We start from the raw sequence: 14,400 nt of genomic DNA, 5'->3' as shown, positions 1-14,400 counted from the left end.
CCAGCTGGGCCACAGAGATCGCTGGGCTGTAAACTAATCACTTACCCAGTGTTAACTTTCAGCTGGAGCAGGTCCCCAGTCTGGCAAGCACAGGGAGGTACAAGGGCAGGCACTAAAGCAGGGAGGGAGGGCAGCATGACCCTATTTGTGACAGCATCAACTTGGATCACTGTAAGCTGACTGTGAAACCACATGCTCGAAGTGTCTCCCAGGATGTTTCCAGGAAATCCCCTCTGTCATGGAAAGCGCTTCTAGTAGCACAGACCTGGTCCCCAGTTCATACTTTCCTTCCTACCCCATCAGGCAATTAAGGCTATTCTGGCTATGAGAAGATTATGTTTCATTTCCAAGAACAAGCAGATAGGAAACAGGAGGATATTTTAGTGTCCAAGACAAACAGTCATTCACATGCTGCTGAAATGCATGAATCCATCATGTTGGTCTAGGGCACGATGGTGAGGAGCAATGGGAAGACCTCTGTTCCTCACCTTCTGTAGAAACCCATCATGACTGAATTGCTTTGTAGGTCAATCCCTGCATGAAGCTAGTGACCATCTAAAGGATTATGACATGGTATTTAATCATCTTCTCTGTGTTATGGTCTTCAGAAATACCAACCAGTTTAACAAGCAGCACAACTGCTTAACAATAGCACGTGACTATTGAATTTAACATGCTGAAAACAAGTTTTGTTATATCTACCCTAAAAGAGTATCTTCAAAGTGTAACAAGGAAGGAACCGGAATCATCAGTCAGTAATATTATCACACTTTTCTTACAGCCAAAGCTGTGCTCATCATAGGCTCTGCAGGAAACAAAGAGAACAAAGCTAATCAAATACCACCACCTTTCTTCCCCTCCATTATTGCTTCTCCTAAGATTGACCACATTTGTGGTTAAATGCAGGGAGTCAAACTTCCTATAAGCAGTGTTGTTACAGTTCCAGATTTCCACTGTGGTTCAGCTGTATCATAGCTTTTGGAAAGACAAACTGGCACGTGCTCAAATCACCACCTTCACTCCATAAGGTGAAAAAATTCCCTATTGCAACTCCAAAAGCTTCTTTACCTAAAACACCTCTCTGGCCTGCTTTCTTAAAGATTTTAATACTGAACCTGAAAAAAACCCCAAACAACCCACTTTGCTGAAATTGGTATTCTGGATAAAACTGCTTAGTGAAGGTACTGAAGCAATTGCAACATACAAGGGGAGATACAACAGCTAGTTAAACTGGAGAAACAGAAGTCCAGCTGCTCAGGATTCCCGGCTCACACCTCATACCACTGTTCCCAAGAAGGCCTTCTGCTCAACCCTCACAAGGCCCAAGGCTGCATATGACATGTCTTTTTGTCCAGGCAATCCAAAATCTTCATCAGTTCTTTTGCAATGTGAAGCTCACATTACCAAGACTGATAGTCCAATCTCAGCTGTTGCCAAGATATTATGTGAAGCTGCCTGATGGTAGGATCCTGGCGGCAGGATTAGCAGCTTGTTCCCTCAGCAATCAAGTCTGAAGACGACAATCTCCACAAACTCACAGGTACTCCAAACATTTACTGGTAAATCTAGCTCCTCACAACGATAGAAGCTCCTAAGTTTGTCTTCTAAAAAGGATAAGCTCATGGCAAAATGGACAGTTGGTATATTGCGTTTTGGGCCATTTTTCTGAAGAGAGAAATCGGGTCAGGATACCACAACCAAAGCAGAATTTCAGCTCTACCTCTAAAAGCAATAGGAAACTGAAAGCTGAAGTTTCTCTACCCTATGCAGTTACAGACAAGAACAAGAAAGCAACTAGTCATGGCCCTGATCAATATTACTATAAAACAACTCTGGTCTTAACATGTGTAAAGTGCAGGTACACAGGAGTGGTGACACATGCATGAAGATCTCCCCCATGTAAGTGGGCTGCTGCATCAGCCCTGACCTGTACACCCACCTCTGTTCAGACTAATGCACCTACTAAGTCACACTCCTTTTTTTTTTCCTAAGAGAAGGGTGCACCAGGTACCCTCCCATTAAGACAAACACTCTTAATGCAAGCTTATGGCTGGGAAGATCACTGCACCCACTCCATGCTGGGGCTCATGCCCACAGTCATAGAGGGGCACTCAAACACAAGGCAGAGCAACAAAGAGGACAAAAAGCATCATCTATGGCATTCAGGGAGAGGCGAAATACTTGTAAGAAGGTCTTCAGCATTACTTTGCCACAAAAGGAACAATACATTTTCATACAATTTGAGCAACATTAACCAAAGGGTCTGGGGCTGAATTTAGACAAAGTATCTGACACGAGCTGTTCAGGAAGAAAGCAAACCTTCCAGGACCATTACAGGAAGGTGAGCTATCTTCTAGGCGTGCTACCCTTGCACAGCCAGCGGGAAAGCTGGTGTGGCTCTGGTGGGCAAGTATGTTTGCTGGGATCTTTGTGCCACCCCACCATCATTGCACTATTACAAAAGTTCCAGAAGTTTAACAGCATTCCAGAGCTGTTGCCTTTCCATTTTAACAAGGCATTGCCATCAAACAAGTCATCAACAAGTTCAAGTATCTGATATTTTTAGCTAGATATACTATAGCACCTCACAGATGCCTAGAGTTTTCTCCCTGCAAGGTGTGAAGGAGATTCCTTCCTTCTTCACTGCTGGTTGAGCAGAGTTTTGGGACTGCTCTTCACATGCTGAGGCAACTGAGCTCTTCAAACACCTGGGAAAGGCACACCTCTCCACTTCAAATGAAGGACTTAGAACAGATACAATCACTGTCTGGTACAAATGCTGCTGCTCCCCCATCATGGAGGAAGTAGGGAAATGTTTTCAGAATGGCATTGAGGTCATCTAAAGAGCTAAAGGGTAGTGAAAAACTCCCCAAGAACTACACAAACATGAAGGGGAAAGAAAAAGGCTGAAATTCTGACCCTTTTTTTACTGAAACGTAAAGATTCAATAACTCTTGATTCACTTCAAGACAGAAAGACCTCAGCCTTAAAGCAAGGAGTTCATCTTAGTCTCTGCAATGCAGATGAGAACAATTATATGTTTGCTTGCTCTGACTTATTGCTGAGTTGATTATTCTCCAGGACTAGGAAAGGGGGAGAAAGGAGTAAGATCATAATTGCCCTTATAAAATTCTTTAAGGTAAAAGGAGTGAATGCATCTTACTTTCCTAGCAACCCTCTTCCCTAATTCTGAAGCAAATAAATCACACTAAGGATAGTATCCTGAGCATATGGCTATGAATAAGGGAGATTTGCCTGATTTTCTTTTTTCTCTTTTCTTCTTTTTTTAAATTAAATATCAGCGTCTGGAACCCCCCCGCACATTTCCTTTCACAGCAAAAAGGGTTTCTGTCCCCCTAAAAACAAACAAACACCACAAAAAATGCATTATAACTACTAATTTACCTCTGCCCACAGAAGGCTGTACCCAAGCTTAAGATCTAGCCAACAGTATGCAACCTGTTCACTACTGCTGCATTTACTTCCCACATATTCAGCAAAGCATGATGCTACCAAGACAAGAATAGGGAAGGACTTCAGCATGCCAAGGCCAGTAGCAACATGAAGAGCATCTTTAGAAAACAGGTCACAAGCAGACAACATTGGAGGCCTCAAAATGATCTTGCACCTTTCTTTACCGTCTTTCTCATAAATATCTACAAAGCACATGGCTCCAAGCACAGAAGCTCATGGGATGTGTTTTATTTTGCCCTTTTCCACGCACAAGACATTCCACGTTGCATGGCCTGGACTTTGAATGCTCCCATCTTTCTGCAGAGCAGCTGAAGCAGAGGACCACTGGGAAGGATGCTGCTAATGCCTAGATCTGGAAGGACCTTCCCACAGTGGCCCTGCAGCACATGAGAAAGACACCCTGAAGTTCTTCACTCCTCTGCCTGCAATCCAAGAAGGCAGCTGGTGGCACTGCATGGAAGACGATTACAGAGAAGTTTGCCAGCAGGAACAAGAGGGTAACGAGAATGCCAAAAGGCAATGGTCATTACTTTTTTTTTTTTAAGCAAAAATAAAACCAAGCAACAAAAATGTGACTAGCAACAGAAAACTGGAGACGAAATTCAAGTGATTTTATAGAAAGCATGAATCAGTCATACGAAAGCCACCTGAATTTTTCTCTATCATGTGCAATTTCTCATGTTCTTTTATGTCATCTTCTCAGTGTCAGTTTTCGAGAGAACAATTCTCAGCTCAGCATGACAGAACAGTAATACCGACGGGCATGCAGAACATTAGCATGTTATAAATAAACTGCTAATTTGAGGTGGGAAAAATCATCAAGGCAGCTCTTATGATTAAGAACCAGAGAGAAAATGAGCAACTTGCTTATGCTTTCAGGACACTGTGTTTTACAAAAAAAAGAGGGCTTCTTCTAACTCCTAATTCCTGAGAGGAAAAAGAGAATAAACCCAGTGAAATACCCACTGTTGAGACAAAGAAGCCAGTGAAAATGCTATTATAATTTTTAAAGCCCTCCCTGCACCCACCTCAAGTAGTAAGTTGTCTTTTCTACTGGCTCAAGAGCTTTGTGCTTAAGAGTACTACAGCGAGGTTGTGAAGTTTCAGCTTCCTCTCACCCTACTCACAGTTTTACATAACTCCCAAGATACACTTTTTGGCTACAGATACTGCGCAGCTGGGGGAAAAAAAAAAAAAAAAAAAAAAAAAAAGAAAAAGAACCCACCCCAAAAAAGTGCAAGGTGCAGAAGCGTTATTCAGCAATTTAGATCTGGGTTACTTGGAGCCGCTCAACAAAACTCTTACCATGAAAAGTAAAACTTTATTCTGCTGAGCCGACAGCCAGGATTATTCGTGCTTGCGATAGCCCTGATCACCACCCTCCGTCTGCCCTGCTCGGGGTTCCCTTCCCACCCTGTCCCCAGCCTGCAGGGACAGATAACTCCCTGCTGCAGCACGGCTGCCACCTCGGGTATTATTTCTGTACCACTCCAGCATTGTCACTCTGTACCAGCGCGCTACTTACTAAGCATTATTACAAAAATTTCTGCGAATATCTATGTTTTCCACGAGCAGGGATAATGGCCTCCTTGCAATAGCCTTGATAAAAGCTCCAACAAGACAGCTTTCAGATATCGCCACACAAAAGCCTTCTGTGAGAGCTGTAACCAACATCAATTCCCGCTATGCGAAGACATTAGACAAAGTGTGAACTAGCTTACTGTATGGGGACAAAAAACTGACTGTCAATGTGTGGGACCAACGCTGTCTAAAAACACAACGCTGGCAAGGCAAAATAGCACCAGAATATATACATGGTAATTGCCATTTAATTCCAGAATTAGCAGCACAAGAAAACAAGTTCTGAAGGCACTATTAGGTTACTAGCATTACTCAAGGCATTTTAACTCCACACAATTCAATTTCTAGCGTTCCTGGTTGGAAAAACAACTTTAAAAACAGCACATGTTAAAATCACCCAAGCAGAAGGTGAAGGAAAACCCAGTTTCCATTGCAGAAGCACTCAGAGAACACAGCAAACCCTTCGTATCTGCTCCTTAGAGCACGTATTTTCCAGCAGAGTCATAGAATAGTTTGGGTTGAAAGAGAGCTTTAAGGGTCATCTAGTCCCTGCTCACTCAGAGGGATTGGACATCTTCAACTAGATCAGGTTGCTCAGACCCCCAACCCAGCCTTGAGTGTTTCCAGGAATGGACATCTACCACCTCTTCGAGCAACCCATTCCAGTGTTTCACCACCCTTGCTGTAAAAAACTTCCTATATCTAGTCTAAATCTACATTCTTTTAGTTTAAAACCATTACTCCATAAGAATCATAGAATACCCTGAGCTGGAACAAACCCACAGGATCATCAAGAACAATTCCCGGCTCTGCGTAGGACCATCTCCAAGAGTCACACCCTGTGCCTCGAGAGACATGTCCAAGCACTTCTTGAATTCTGTCAGGCTTGGTGCTGTGAGCACTTCCATGGGGAGCCTGTTCCAGCATCCAACCACTCTCTGGGTGAAGACCCTTTTCCTAATATCCCGTCTAAGCCATGGTAGACAACCAGATACACAGAGACTGCCATTCCACCTATGGTACAAGACGAAACCCTTTCTGTGCACCATTTTGTACTTTCCATACACTTATCTGCTTGCACTCTGGTAGCATCCAAAAAGTCAGAAGCCTATTGTCAACATAAATGGGCAGCACCAAAATAATTGCTGAGCCAAGAGGTTACATTTTTACTTCCAGACCTGATATTTACCAGATGACACCTCATAAATGGGACTCTAGGAATGAGGGATGCAAGCAAGTCTACATGCCAGTTTGTTTCTGAACAACATTTGAAAGGCAAATTTGAAAGCTTTTATAGACAGCATAGTACACTCACCCTATGGAGAAGTGTTTCACTCTAAAATTACATCTGTACTTTAAAATGTGTAAAAAACATTAAATCCTACAGTGCAGATTCAGTGGCTTGCAAGAAAATATGTCTGTTACTGCACTCCAATTTTAGTAAGATTTTAACTAACGGATAGAACCAAAATTAAGACAAAGTTATATTCAGAGCAAACTAGTAGAGTGCACCAATAAGCCTGACGTGCTATATAAGAATTGGACTCTCACACTGCATGGCGTGCACCATTGAGTCCTCGACTAGAGACTTTTAACGTCACCTTAATTAACAAGGAAGGAAGTTTGCCAATGAGTTTCTTCCCCCACCCCCTTTCTAGCATTAAGTTATGCAATATGCAACAACCTTTGAACCAACAGCTGTACAACAAGCAAAAAAAACCAAAACCAGAATAGCATGGTAAACAGGAGAAATTCTTTCAAGAAGTTCATTAATGAAAATTACTTTTAGAATCTATGCATACATAACCAACACATGCATACCATAACTTGGGGCGGGAATGCTGGAGCTGAAGCAGCCAAGGTTGTAATCTTGTTATCCAGTTTCCCAATACAATTTATTTATACCAAAAATAGTTGCTTACATGTTTTCTACAGGTTTTTATTAGATCTTTGCAAAACAACTGGTGTCTTGCAACGTCTATGTGATGAGATTGTAAAATTCTGTTGTAAAGACATAGAAATGAAAGGCAAAATAATAGCAACCTCTGCTTTTAACAGTGACTTGTTCACATAAAGCTCAAGATACCAAAGACCCAATATGTGCAGTACTGTAACTGTGCATCACGGGAAACACCCACTATCTTGCTAAAAATCAGGTCCTAGACCCTTGAAGAAAGGGTCTGATATGCCATCAGCCTTAGGTAGTGGACACTTCTGGGTGTAAATGCAGCCACATCCAAGTTGGATGAAATCCTGACAGTAGCTGCAGGTGATCAAATTAAATCCCCTACTTAAAGCAGTGAAACAGGGGACTGGTTTTACTTTTAGAGGCAAGAATAAAGAAAAGCCATACTTGTGCACATAATTCAGCACACTCGCAGAAAAGATGAGAGCTGATTCTGAAAAGGTGATCCTCAGTGCTCCACTTCCGACTCCTAACTTAGCCTAGGCAAAAGACCTTCAGCACAAAAAGCCTGAGAGCTGCAGGGTGTGCATAGCGGTGGTAGAGCTAGTATGTTAGTTTTCACACTGTAATGAGTCAGGTCAACAACTGTTCACATTCATAAGTAGGACAGGAGACTCATGACACATACCATTAACCTTAGGCAAGTTCAGTTTGCAAACAAACAACACATTTGCTATGCATTCATATATGTATAAAAGGCAGGCTAAAATGCATTAAGTAGTACACTCCTACTACACAACGGAGGCCATTTTCAATATGCTCTGGTTTAATCAACATGTAGTTCCTGCCTTCTCTCTTTACAGGGTTTGCAGATGGAAATATTTACCACACTTCACATTGAGCCCACAAGGCATTAAGAACTCCACGAATGCCACTAGATCCTGCAAAGAGCAGCATCATCCAAACAGACATCACAGTACTTCAGGAGACACCCATGCCAGGCATAGCACTTCCAAGGGTGGTTTTGGACCAACTTACTTGAGGAAAACAGAAGTGAAATAGTTCCTTTTTAAAGATGTGATAAATTGGGCAATTTTGCCAAGCCTGTCTTCAAACAGAACTGAAATTGAAAGAGAGTGCAAATACCTCACCAGCAGCACCTCCAGCACTGCAGCAGCCCCATCCCAGAGACTCAGGCAGCCTCCCTCCCACTGCACACCACTGGCCCCAGGGAAAATTATGGGGATTTCTTCTCCCCAGAACTACAAACACAATCCTGCTCTTGAAAAATAATGCAGGAAGTGATTAACTCTGCCAGCCAAAACAAAGCCTGAAGTCCAACTTAGTCATTTGTAAGGATGAGAGTTACCACCATATATACACACTCAGAGCTGCCAGCTGTAAATGAGATTATTTGCAGAGTCTATAAAAGCTGGAGATTTAGTTCCTCTAAGAGCTTTCCATCTGCTGAAGCTCCACACTGGGCAGGGCTGCATCTATGTTATCACCACTGGTGCAAAAAACCCACCCAAGCTGAAGCCACAGTCTCAGACCCATCCTTCGCAGGAAGCTCCTCCACAAGCCAGGACTAAAGCCTGAGCATGCTCCTGCCCCTCCACACCAGCACCAGCCCTGCCACAACAGCCATGGCCATCAGCCCAACACACACCTTTGGAAGTGAAACCTGGAAGATGCCATACTTGAAGCTACCAAGACAAGGTCACATATTTGTTTGGCATCCCCCAGTCTCCCCCTTGGAGCCCCCGACAGAAGGGATGGGCTGAATTGCTCCTCCTGCAACCACATCACACCTACTGGCCTGCACAGGACAGGGGATCCAAAGAGGAATGGCGCTATTTTGCTTTCCTTTTTGCACCCTACACTTCACAGTGAGTCATTCCTACAGAAGTCATGACCACTTACACCCTCTGTTCTAGACCACCCATTCCTCTGCCCAGGGCCAGGTTAAGATCTTGTGAGACAAGCTGGGTCTGAAAAGGCCACTGGCTCCTGCTAGGCCTGCAAAGTGGGTCTACCATGTGTTCAAAACATCCTTCAAAGCTGCCAGTCCCCCAAAGTTTCACAAGAAAAAGCTCCTAACTAACAGACATGCTTGTTTTCACACTCATGTGGTTCCTTTATAAAAGGACATCTTTATTTCAACATTAATGACTTTCAGTTCAGGAGAAATGAAATGGTCTAGCGCTCTTCAGCTTGGAGAAGACATCAGAGGACAGAAGATAATTTATCATAAACTGTGCAGAGAAACATATCAGAAAATCATTTTCCCCTACCCTAATATCTAGGATCACCCAGGAACACTAGAGACAGCAAGTTCAAAATGAAAAAAAAAAAGGCAGAAACAAAGAGAATTGGTTTTTTCCTTTCATATAAGACAGCTAAATCATAGACAGAACCTATTGTTATGTAAGGTCATAACTAGAGCTATATTCAAACAGGGATTAGACAAAAATCACAGGCCACTGTTAGCTATAAAACACATTGTAGCCCTCCACCAAGGAAGTGCTTCCCTGAAGCAAGGGCTGTCCTGTGCAAACCCCTTCTTGAGTTCTTTCCTCAAATGTTTGCCACAGTCATACTCACAGAAGTGGTGGGAGAACCCTTCATCTTGCAAAATAAAGCTGCTCCTAAGTTTAAAGATTATTTTCCTTTTAAATGCTTGCACATACAGATGAGTGCTGTGTAAAAATTAACAGAGCAGCATCAACATACCTGGGATAAAATGAGGGGAAATAAAATGCCTTTAATTGCTCAACCAGGTGAAGCAGCCTCTACAAAAGAATTAACTGGCCATAAAGTGACCCCATCCAGCTTTTTGGTAAGCAGGCTGATGGCACAAGGAAAAGAGACTGATAGCAAGAAGAGGTAAGACCAACACCAGAAAATGGAGGCTTGGTGAGCCAATTTAGCACCTCAACACCAGTGCATTGGAAATCTCCTGTCTCCTTCCCTCATCTCACTCACCTTATCCTGGGCCCAAGATGCATGCCAGACCTAATGCTCAGATTCAGCTATTTTACCTCGTTAAAGCAGCAGAAAACCAACCTGTCACCACAGCCAGATGCTCTCCAAGCACAGTAGTAGGGGAAGAACGTGGCCTGGCCATGGGCAGAGTAAAGGCAATGAAACAGAGGAGACGGTGAGAGAGAAGCAAACCCACCTCCAGCAACAGTAAAGCCTTTGAGTGCCTCAGCTGTTCAGAGAACCCTGCCAAAAGCCCTTATCATCACAGGGCTACCATACTCAGTAGTTCTGGTGCAGATGGAGCCACACCAGCACAGCTAGACTGTTCAAGGGTAGGAAAGCCACCATCAGTAAGCCACAGGCTGTTCCTGTAGTGTTTTACTAGGATGCCCACTTTCCACAAGATGTTTGTCAGCATGGTGAGGGCAATCAGGATTGAATTCTCCTGAGACAGCTGTGCCAAAGGACCACATGGTACCTCCTTGGGCTCAGAAGCAGCCTGTTGCTGGAGGAGATGGATTTAAACAAAAGAAATTCCCTTAAATGGTATTCAAAAACCAAAGGTCCCAGATTCATGGTAGCATTCTATTCTAGTTAACACAAACTATCAGGCAAAGAAATATGAAACTGGGTCTGAATTCAAAAACACCTGTGTCTTCACATACAAACCTTTTTATTCCTGCAAAGTAAAGAAAAGTTCCTAGAATTAACTGCCCACTTCCTTATGCAACTTACATGTTCTTCTCCAATACCTTAATTCCTTGCTCATTATTAATGTCCTATTTGGTTTGCTCCTTTACATAACACCTAGCAGAAAAATTGTGGGTTATCCCATTTTTCTCCCTTTCCAGCTGTGACTTGCTGAGAAGAAGGGAGGAAGGAAGAGGTGCTTTCTAAACCAGCAGAAAAATGAGAGAGGTACTAAGTATTCAGTTTGGAAATGTAAATCCTCCTGGCCCCTTCTGAAGTATGCCGAACCAGCCTCTCCACAGCTCATGTCATCTAAAGGCCACAGGAGTTCTCTAAAGATATTGTTGTTAAGAGGATTTAGCCCCTTTTAAAAAGGACTTAACATGTGGGTGGTGTCTCCATTTAAGCATTTTCTCATGGCTAAGAAAATGGCCCTCTTCTTAAAGGCTTATCTTTATAACCCAAAGACAGTAAGAAATTCTCCACTATTTGAATTAGAAACATTTTGAACAGCTTGCCTTTATAGCAGCCCCATTTTTGAGTACCGGGATTTGCAAATGGTAGTGACTTTCTCACACCAAGTGCAAAGGCAACACCAGCAAGAACACTTTAAGGGTACCTCGTCAAACACTAATTTCTCCTGAGTTTTCATGGGGATCCAAGTTGATTCACAAACTCACTGACACCAAAACAGCACCAAAACAGCACTGACACCAAACCAGCACAGCTCCTGTGCCATATCCATGGCCACCACTTTCTCTTGATGGTCCCTGGCACTTCCCAGACCTGCCATTAGCTGGTTCAACCTGCTTGCCCAGCAGAAAACCCTTATTTATTTAGGTCAGGGTTAATTTTCCATCGTGGGAATCCCAAGAGCCCAGAAGGGAAGAGGCACCAGCCTGTAGCAGGGTGCAGGAGGGCAGGGGAGGATGCTTGGGCTTTTCCCAGGAGCACAGGCCGATGGTTTGTTCTGCAAGGGTTAATTCTCCATTACCGCTTGTGTTTAAGCCATGGCAGGAGTTCAGATTCACCCAGTAACACTTTCTATTAACTCCACAGGAATCGTGCAAAAGCTCCTCAGGTTGAAAGGGTGGGCAGACCTGGTCACAGCCTCCTGGAGCCCGGGCTCACCAGGGTACAAGAGCCCAGTTAGTGACCCTCAGCTGCAGGATCCACTACAACAGGCAGCAGCAGAGCAAGGAACAGGTTTTGGATAGTCACATGCTTTGGAGACAGGAGCGTGCACGTTCTCATCTGTGCAGGGCTGCAGATTCCTGTTGTTATGGACTAGGCCACTTTTCAAGGCTTTTCCAGCAGAGTTACACATACACAATCACAGATAAAACAATTAAATTCCCAGGGTGGAAGCAGCTCACTTTGGCCAAAGAACCTTTTTCATTTGCTCATATAGTCAACAACCTCTCTAAACAACCTAAACTATACTGCTGTACTGACACTTTTCCAGTCATACCATGGTTTATATTTAGAAGCAATGGGTGGGTTGCCAGGGCAGTTACATCTGCAAGGCTAGGAGTATTTTCATAACCCTAATCAGTGCAGGTGTGCTGGTCAAAATTTAGACTTATCCCTACCATCTTTTGCATAGCAGGGCCTTGTTTTCAGCTGGGGGGGTCTCAAACCCATCCACTACTTGCAACTCAACTAATCATGAGCCAAATTTATATCAGTGCTACTCACCTGAGATCACTGCCTCAACTACCCACTGTTCTCTTGCTCCTCTCACAGGTCCTTAATAAGTTTCTCAAAAATGCGCTGCTAGTAACTAAGGGGGAAATACCCTCTTCTCCCAGTCCCAGAAAATGCTCTACAAGTTTTGAAGAAAACTAGCTGGAAACCAGAGAACTGTGAAAGGGCTGGATCATCTCCCTGCCAAGCAGTTCATGGAGCAGAAAGACAGGGCAGAACACTAGGGTGCTTCAGCCTGACTTCCCAAAAGATGGGTCTGCAGCAAACCAGCACAGCTCCAAGAGGGGCACTCACAAGAACAGGGCTGTCAGGGCAGAGCAGGATGCAGAGCCCCTTTCCTGGTGAGTGCCATGGATGTCTTATCGCCCTGGGAGGGTGCCAGCCAGAGGCTGTAGATACTGCTGGCCTGACCACTCTCTTCCTTCTCCATCCCACATCTCTCCCCAAAGTTCGTACAGGGGCTGAGGGCATACGACAAACTCACAACTTGCATGAGGACTTTTTTGCAGGCAGAGCCCTAAATCTCCTTCCTGCTTCCAAATCTTTAAGGTGGAAAGAAGCCTTCCAAGGTTTTTATGGCCAGGAGTTCCTCCCTTCAGAGGTGAACAGTATCTATATTAAAAAAATAATAACAAATAAAACTACTGAAACCACACACGAAGGTCTTGTTGCACCCATTAATGACAAATTTTAGGAGTTCCTGGGACATCAACATCCCTCCCACAAAGCCAAAAAAGCCTGTACAATTATTCTCCCAGAATCATCGTGTAACATATGCTCCTCTTTGAATTCGCTTACCATCACCTTCTAGGAATCAACCTTCGCACAGGACAGCCAAATATTTACAAAGTAGCCTGAAGCAGCCTGCTTGACAGTGAATGCTATTAGGATATGCTGAAGACCAAGAGCACGAAAAAAAAATATCCATTATCTTTTACCGCAAAGATGCTTATTTTAAAAATAAAAATATAATAATAAAAAAAGCTTTGGATGAGATTTGATGAGCCTTGAAACTTCCATGACTAGCTCAGCAGCCAACACCTGCAAAAACCCATGCAAGAAGCAGCTCCTGCCCTCCTCACCGGTTTCCCAGCTGTTCCCAAAGCTCTTCCAGAAGTATTTCAGAATTACAGCACCATCCCATACCTGGACCATCATCGACTGAATGCAGGGGAGAGAAAGGGTGGGGGGGGGGGGAAGGCGTGTTAAAACCCCTTTTGCCGGGCAGGGGCGCACCGGGGCGGGAGGGGAAGAGGTGGGAAGGAGTACAGCGATCCCATGCCGCCGGGAGGGGGTCGCAGAGGCCGCGGGGGAGGGCAGGTGAGCCCCCCACGACGTCCACGACCCCCGCCCGGCGGGGATGCCCCGCGCCCTCCCCCACTCTCCAACTCGGCGGAGCCCACGAGGGCCAAGCGCACACCCGAAATCAGCGAGGACAAAGAAAACCCCACGAGTGGGGGAGGCGGATTTTTTTTTTTGTGGGGGGGGCATAAATTTTAAGGGGGGGGGCGTCAATTTTAAAGGCGGGGAGGAGGGGGTTGGTGCTCGCCGCCGCCCTACGAGTCACTGACCTGCTGCAGGGGCATTTCGGAGCGCGGCGGGGGCCGGGGGCAGCCGGCCGGCGGTCGGGCTGTCCCAGGCCAGAGGGAGGAGGAGGAGGAGGAGGAGGAGGAGGAAGCGGCGTCCCCCTCCCCGCCCGCCCCGGCTCCCAGTCACAGCCGCGGCCTCGGCGCACGTGTGCCAGACGTCACCGGCGGCTCCGGGGGTGAGCGGAGACACCGGCGGGGCACGGCCCGGCCCGGCCCCCCGCCCCGCGGGAACCGGGGCCCTTCCCCGCCGCCGCCTGCTCGCTCCTTGCACCCGTGCGGCGGGACGTGGCGGGGGATTATTATTTTTTGCCCCTCTTTTTTTTTTTTTTTTCCTCTCTCGCTCGCTCCTCCTTTTTTTTTTTTTTTGTTTTCCTTTTCAATAAGACCCGGCAGCGGGGGGTGGGAAGGAGGCAGGAAAGTTTATTGCAACAAAGCGCTGCCTCCGCCTTTCCTGCCCTCCCCCCCGCA

The 14,400-nt window shown here is 45.1% G+C and overlaps 1 protein-coding gene across 3 annotated transcripts in view; it reads right to left on the bottom strand.

Annotated features, from left to right (window-relative positions):
• Window positions 1-13,967, bottom strand: part of E2F3 (E2F transcription factor 3) — a 43,014-nt gene extending 29,047 nt beyond the window's left edge. For 2 of the 3 annotated variants that reach the window (XM_032674582.1, XM_032674590.1), the window contains exon 1: window positions 13,915-13,967. In XM_032674582.1, the coding sequence (XP_032530473.1) occupies window positions 13,915-13,929 (15 nt within the window). In that variant the 5' untranslated portion in view covers window positions 13,930-13,967. Of the gene's footprint in view, window positions 1-4,779; window positions 4,854-13,914 lie in introns of those variants that run through there. The other variant, XM_032674601.1, reaches the window with a different exon arrangement.
• Between the last annotated feature and the right edge of the window lie 433 nt (window positions 13,968-14,400).

This window comes from Chiroxiphia lanceolata, chromosome 1, assembly GCF_009829145.1.
Source record: "Chiroxiphia lanceolata isolate bChiLan1 chromosome 1, bChiLan1.pri, whole genome shotgun sequence".
NCBI classification, from domain to species: domain Eukaryota; kingdom Metazoa; phylum Chordata; class Aves; order Passeriformes; family Pipridae; genus Chiroxiphia; species Chiroxiphia lanceolata.
Note: the sequence above shows the minus strand (reverse complement) of the source record. Positions and strands in the feature narration are given on the sequence as shown.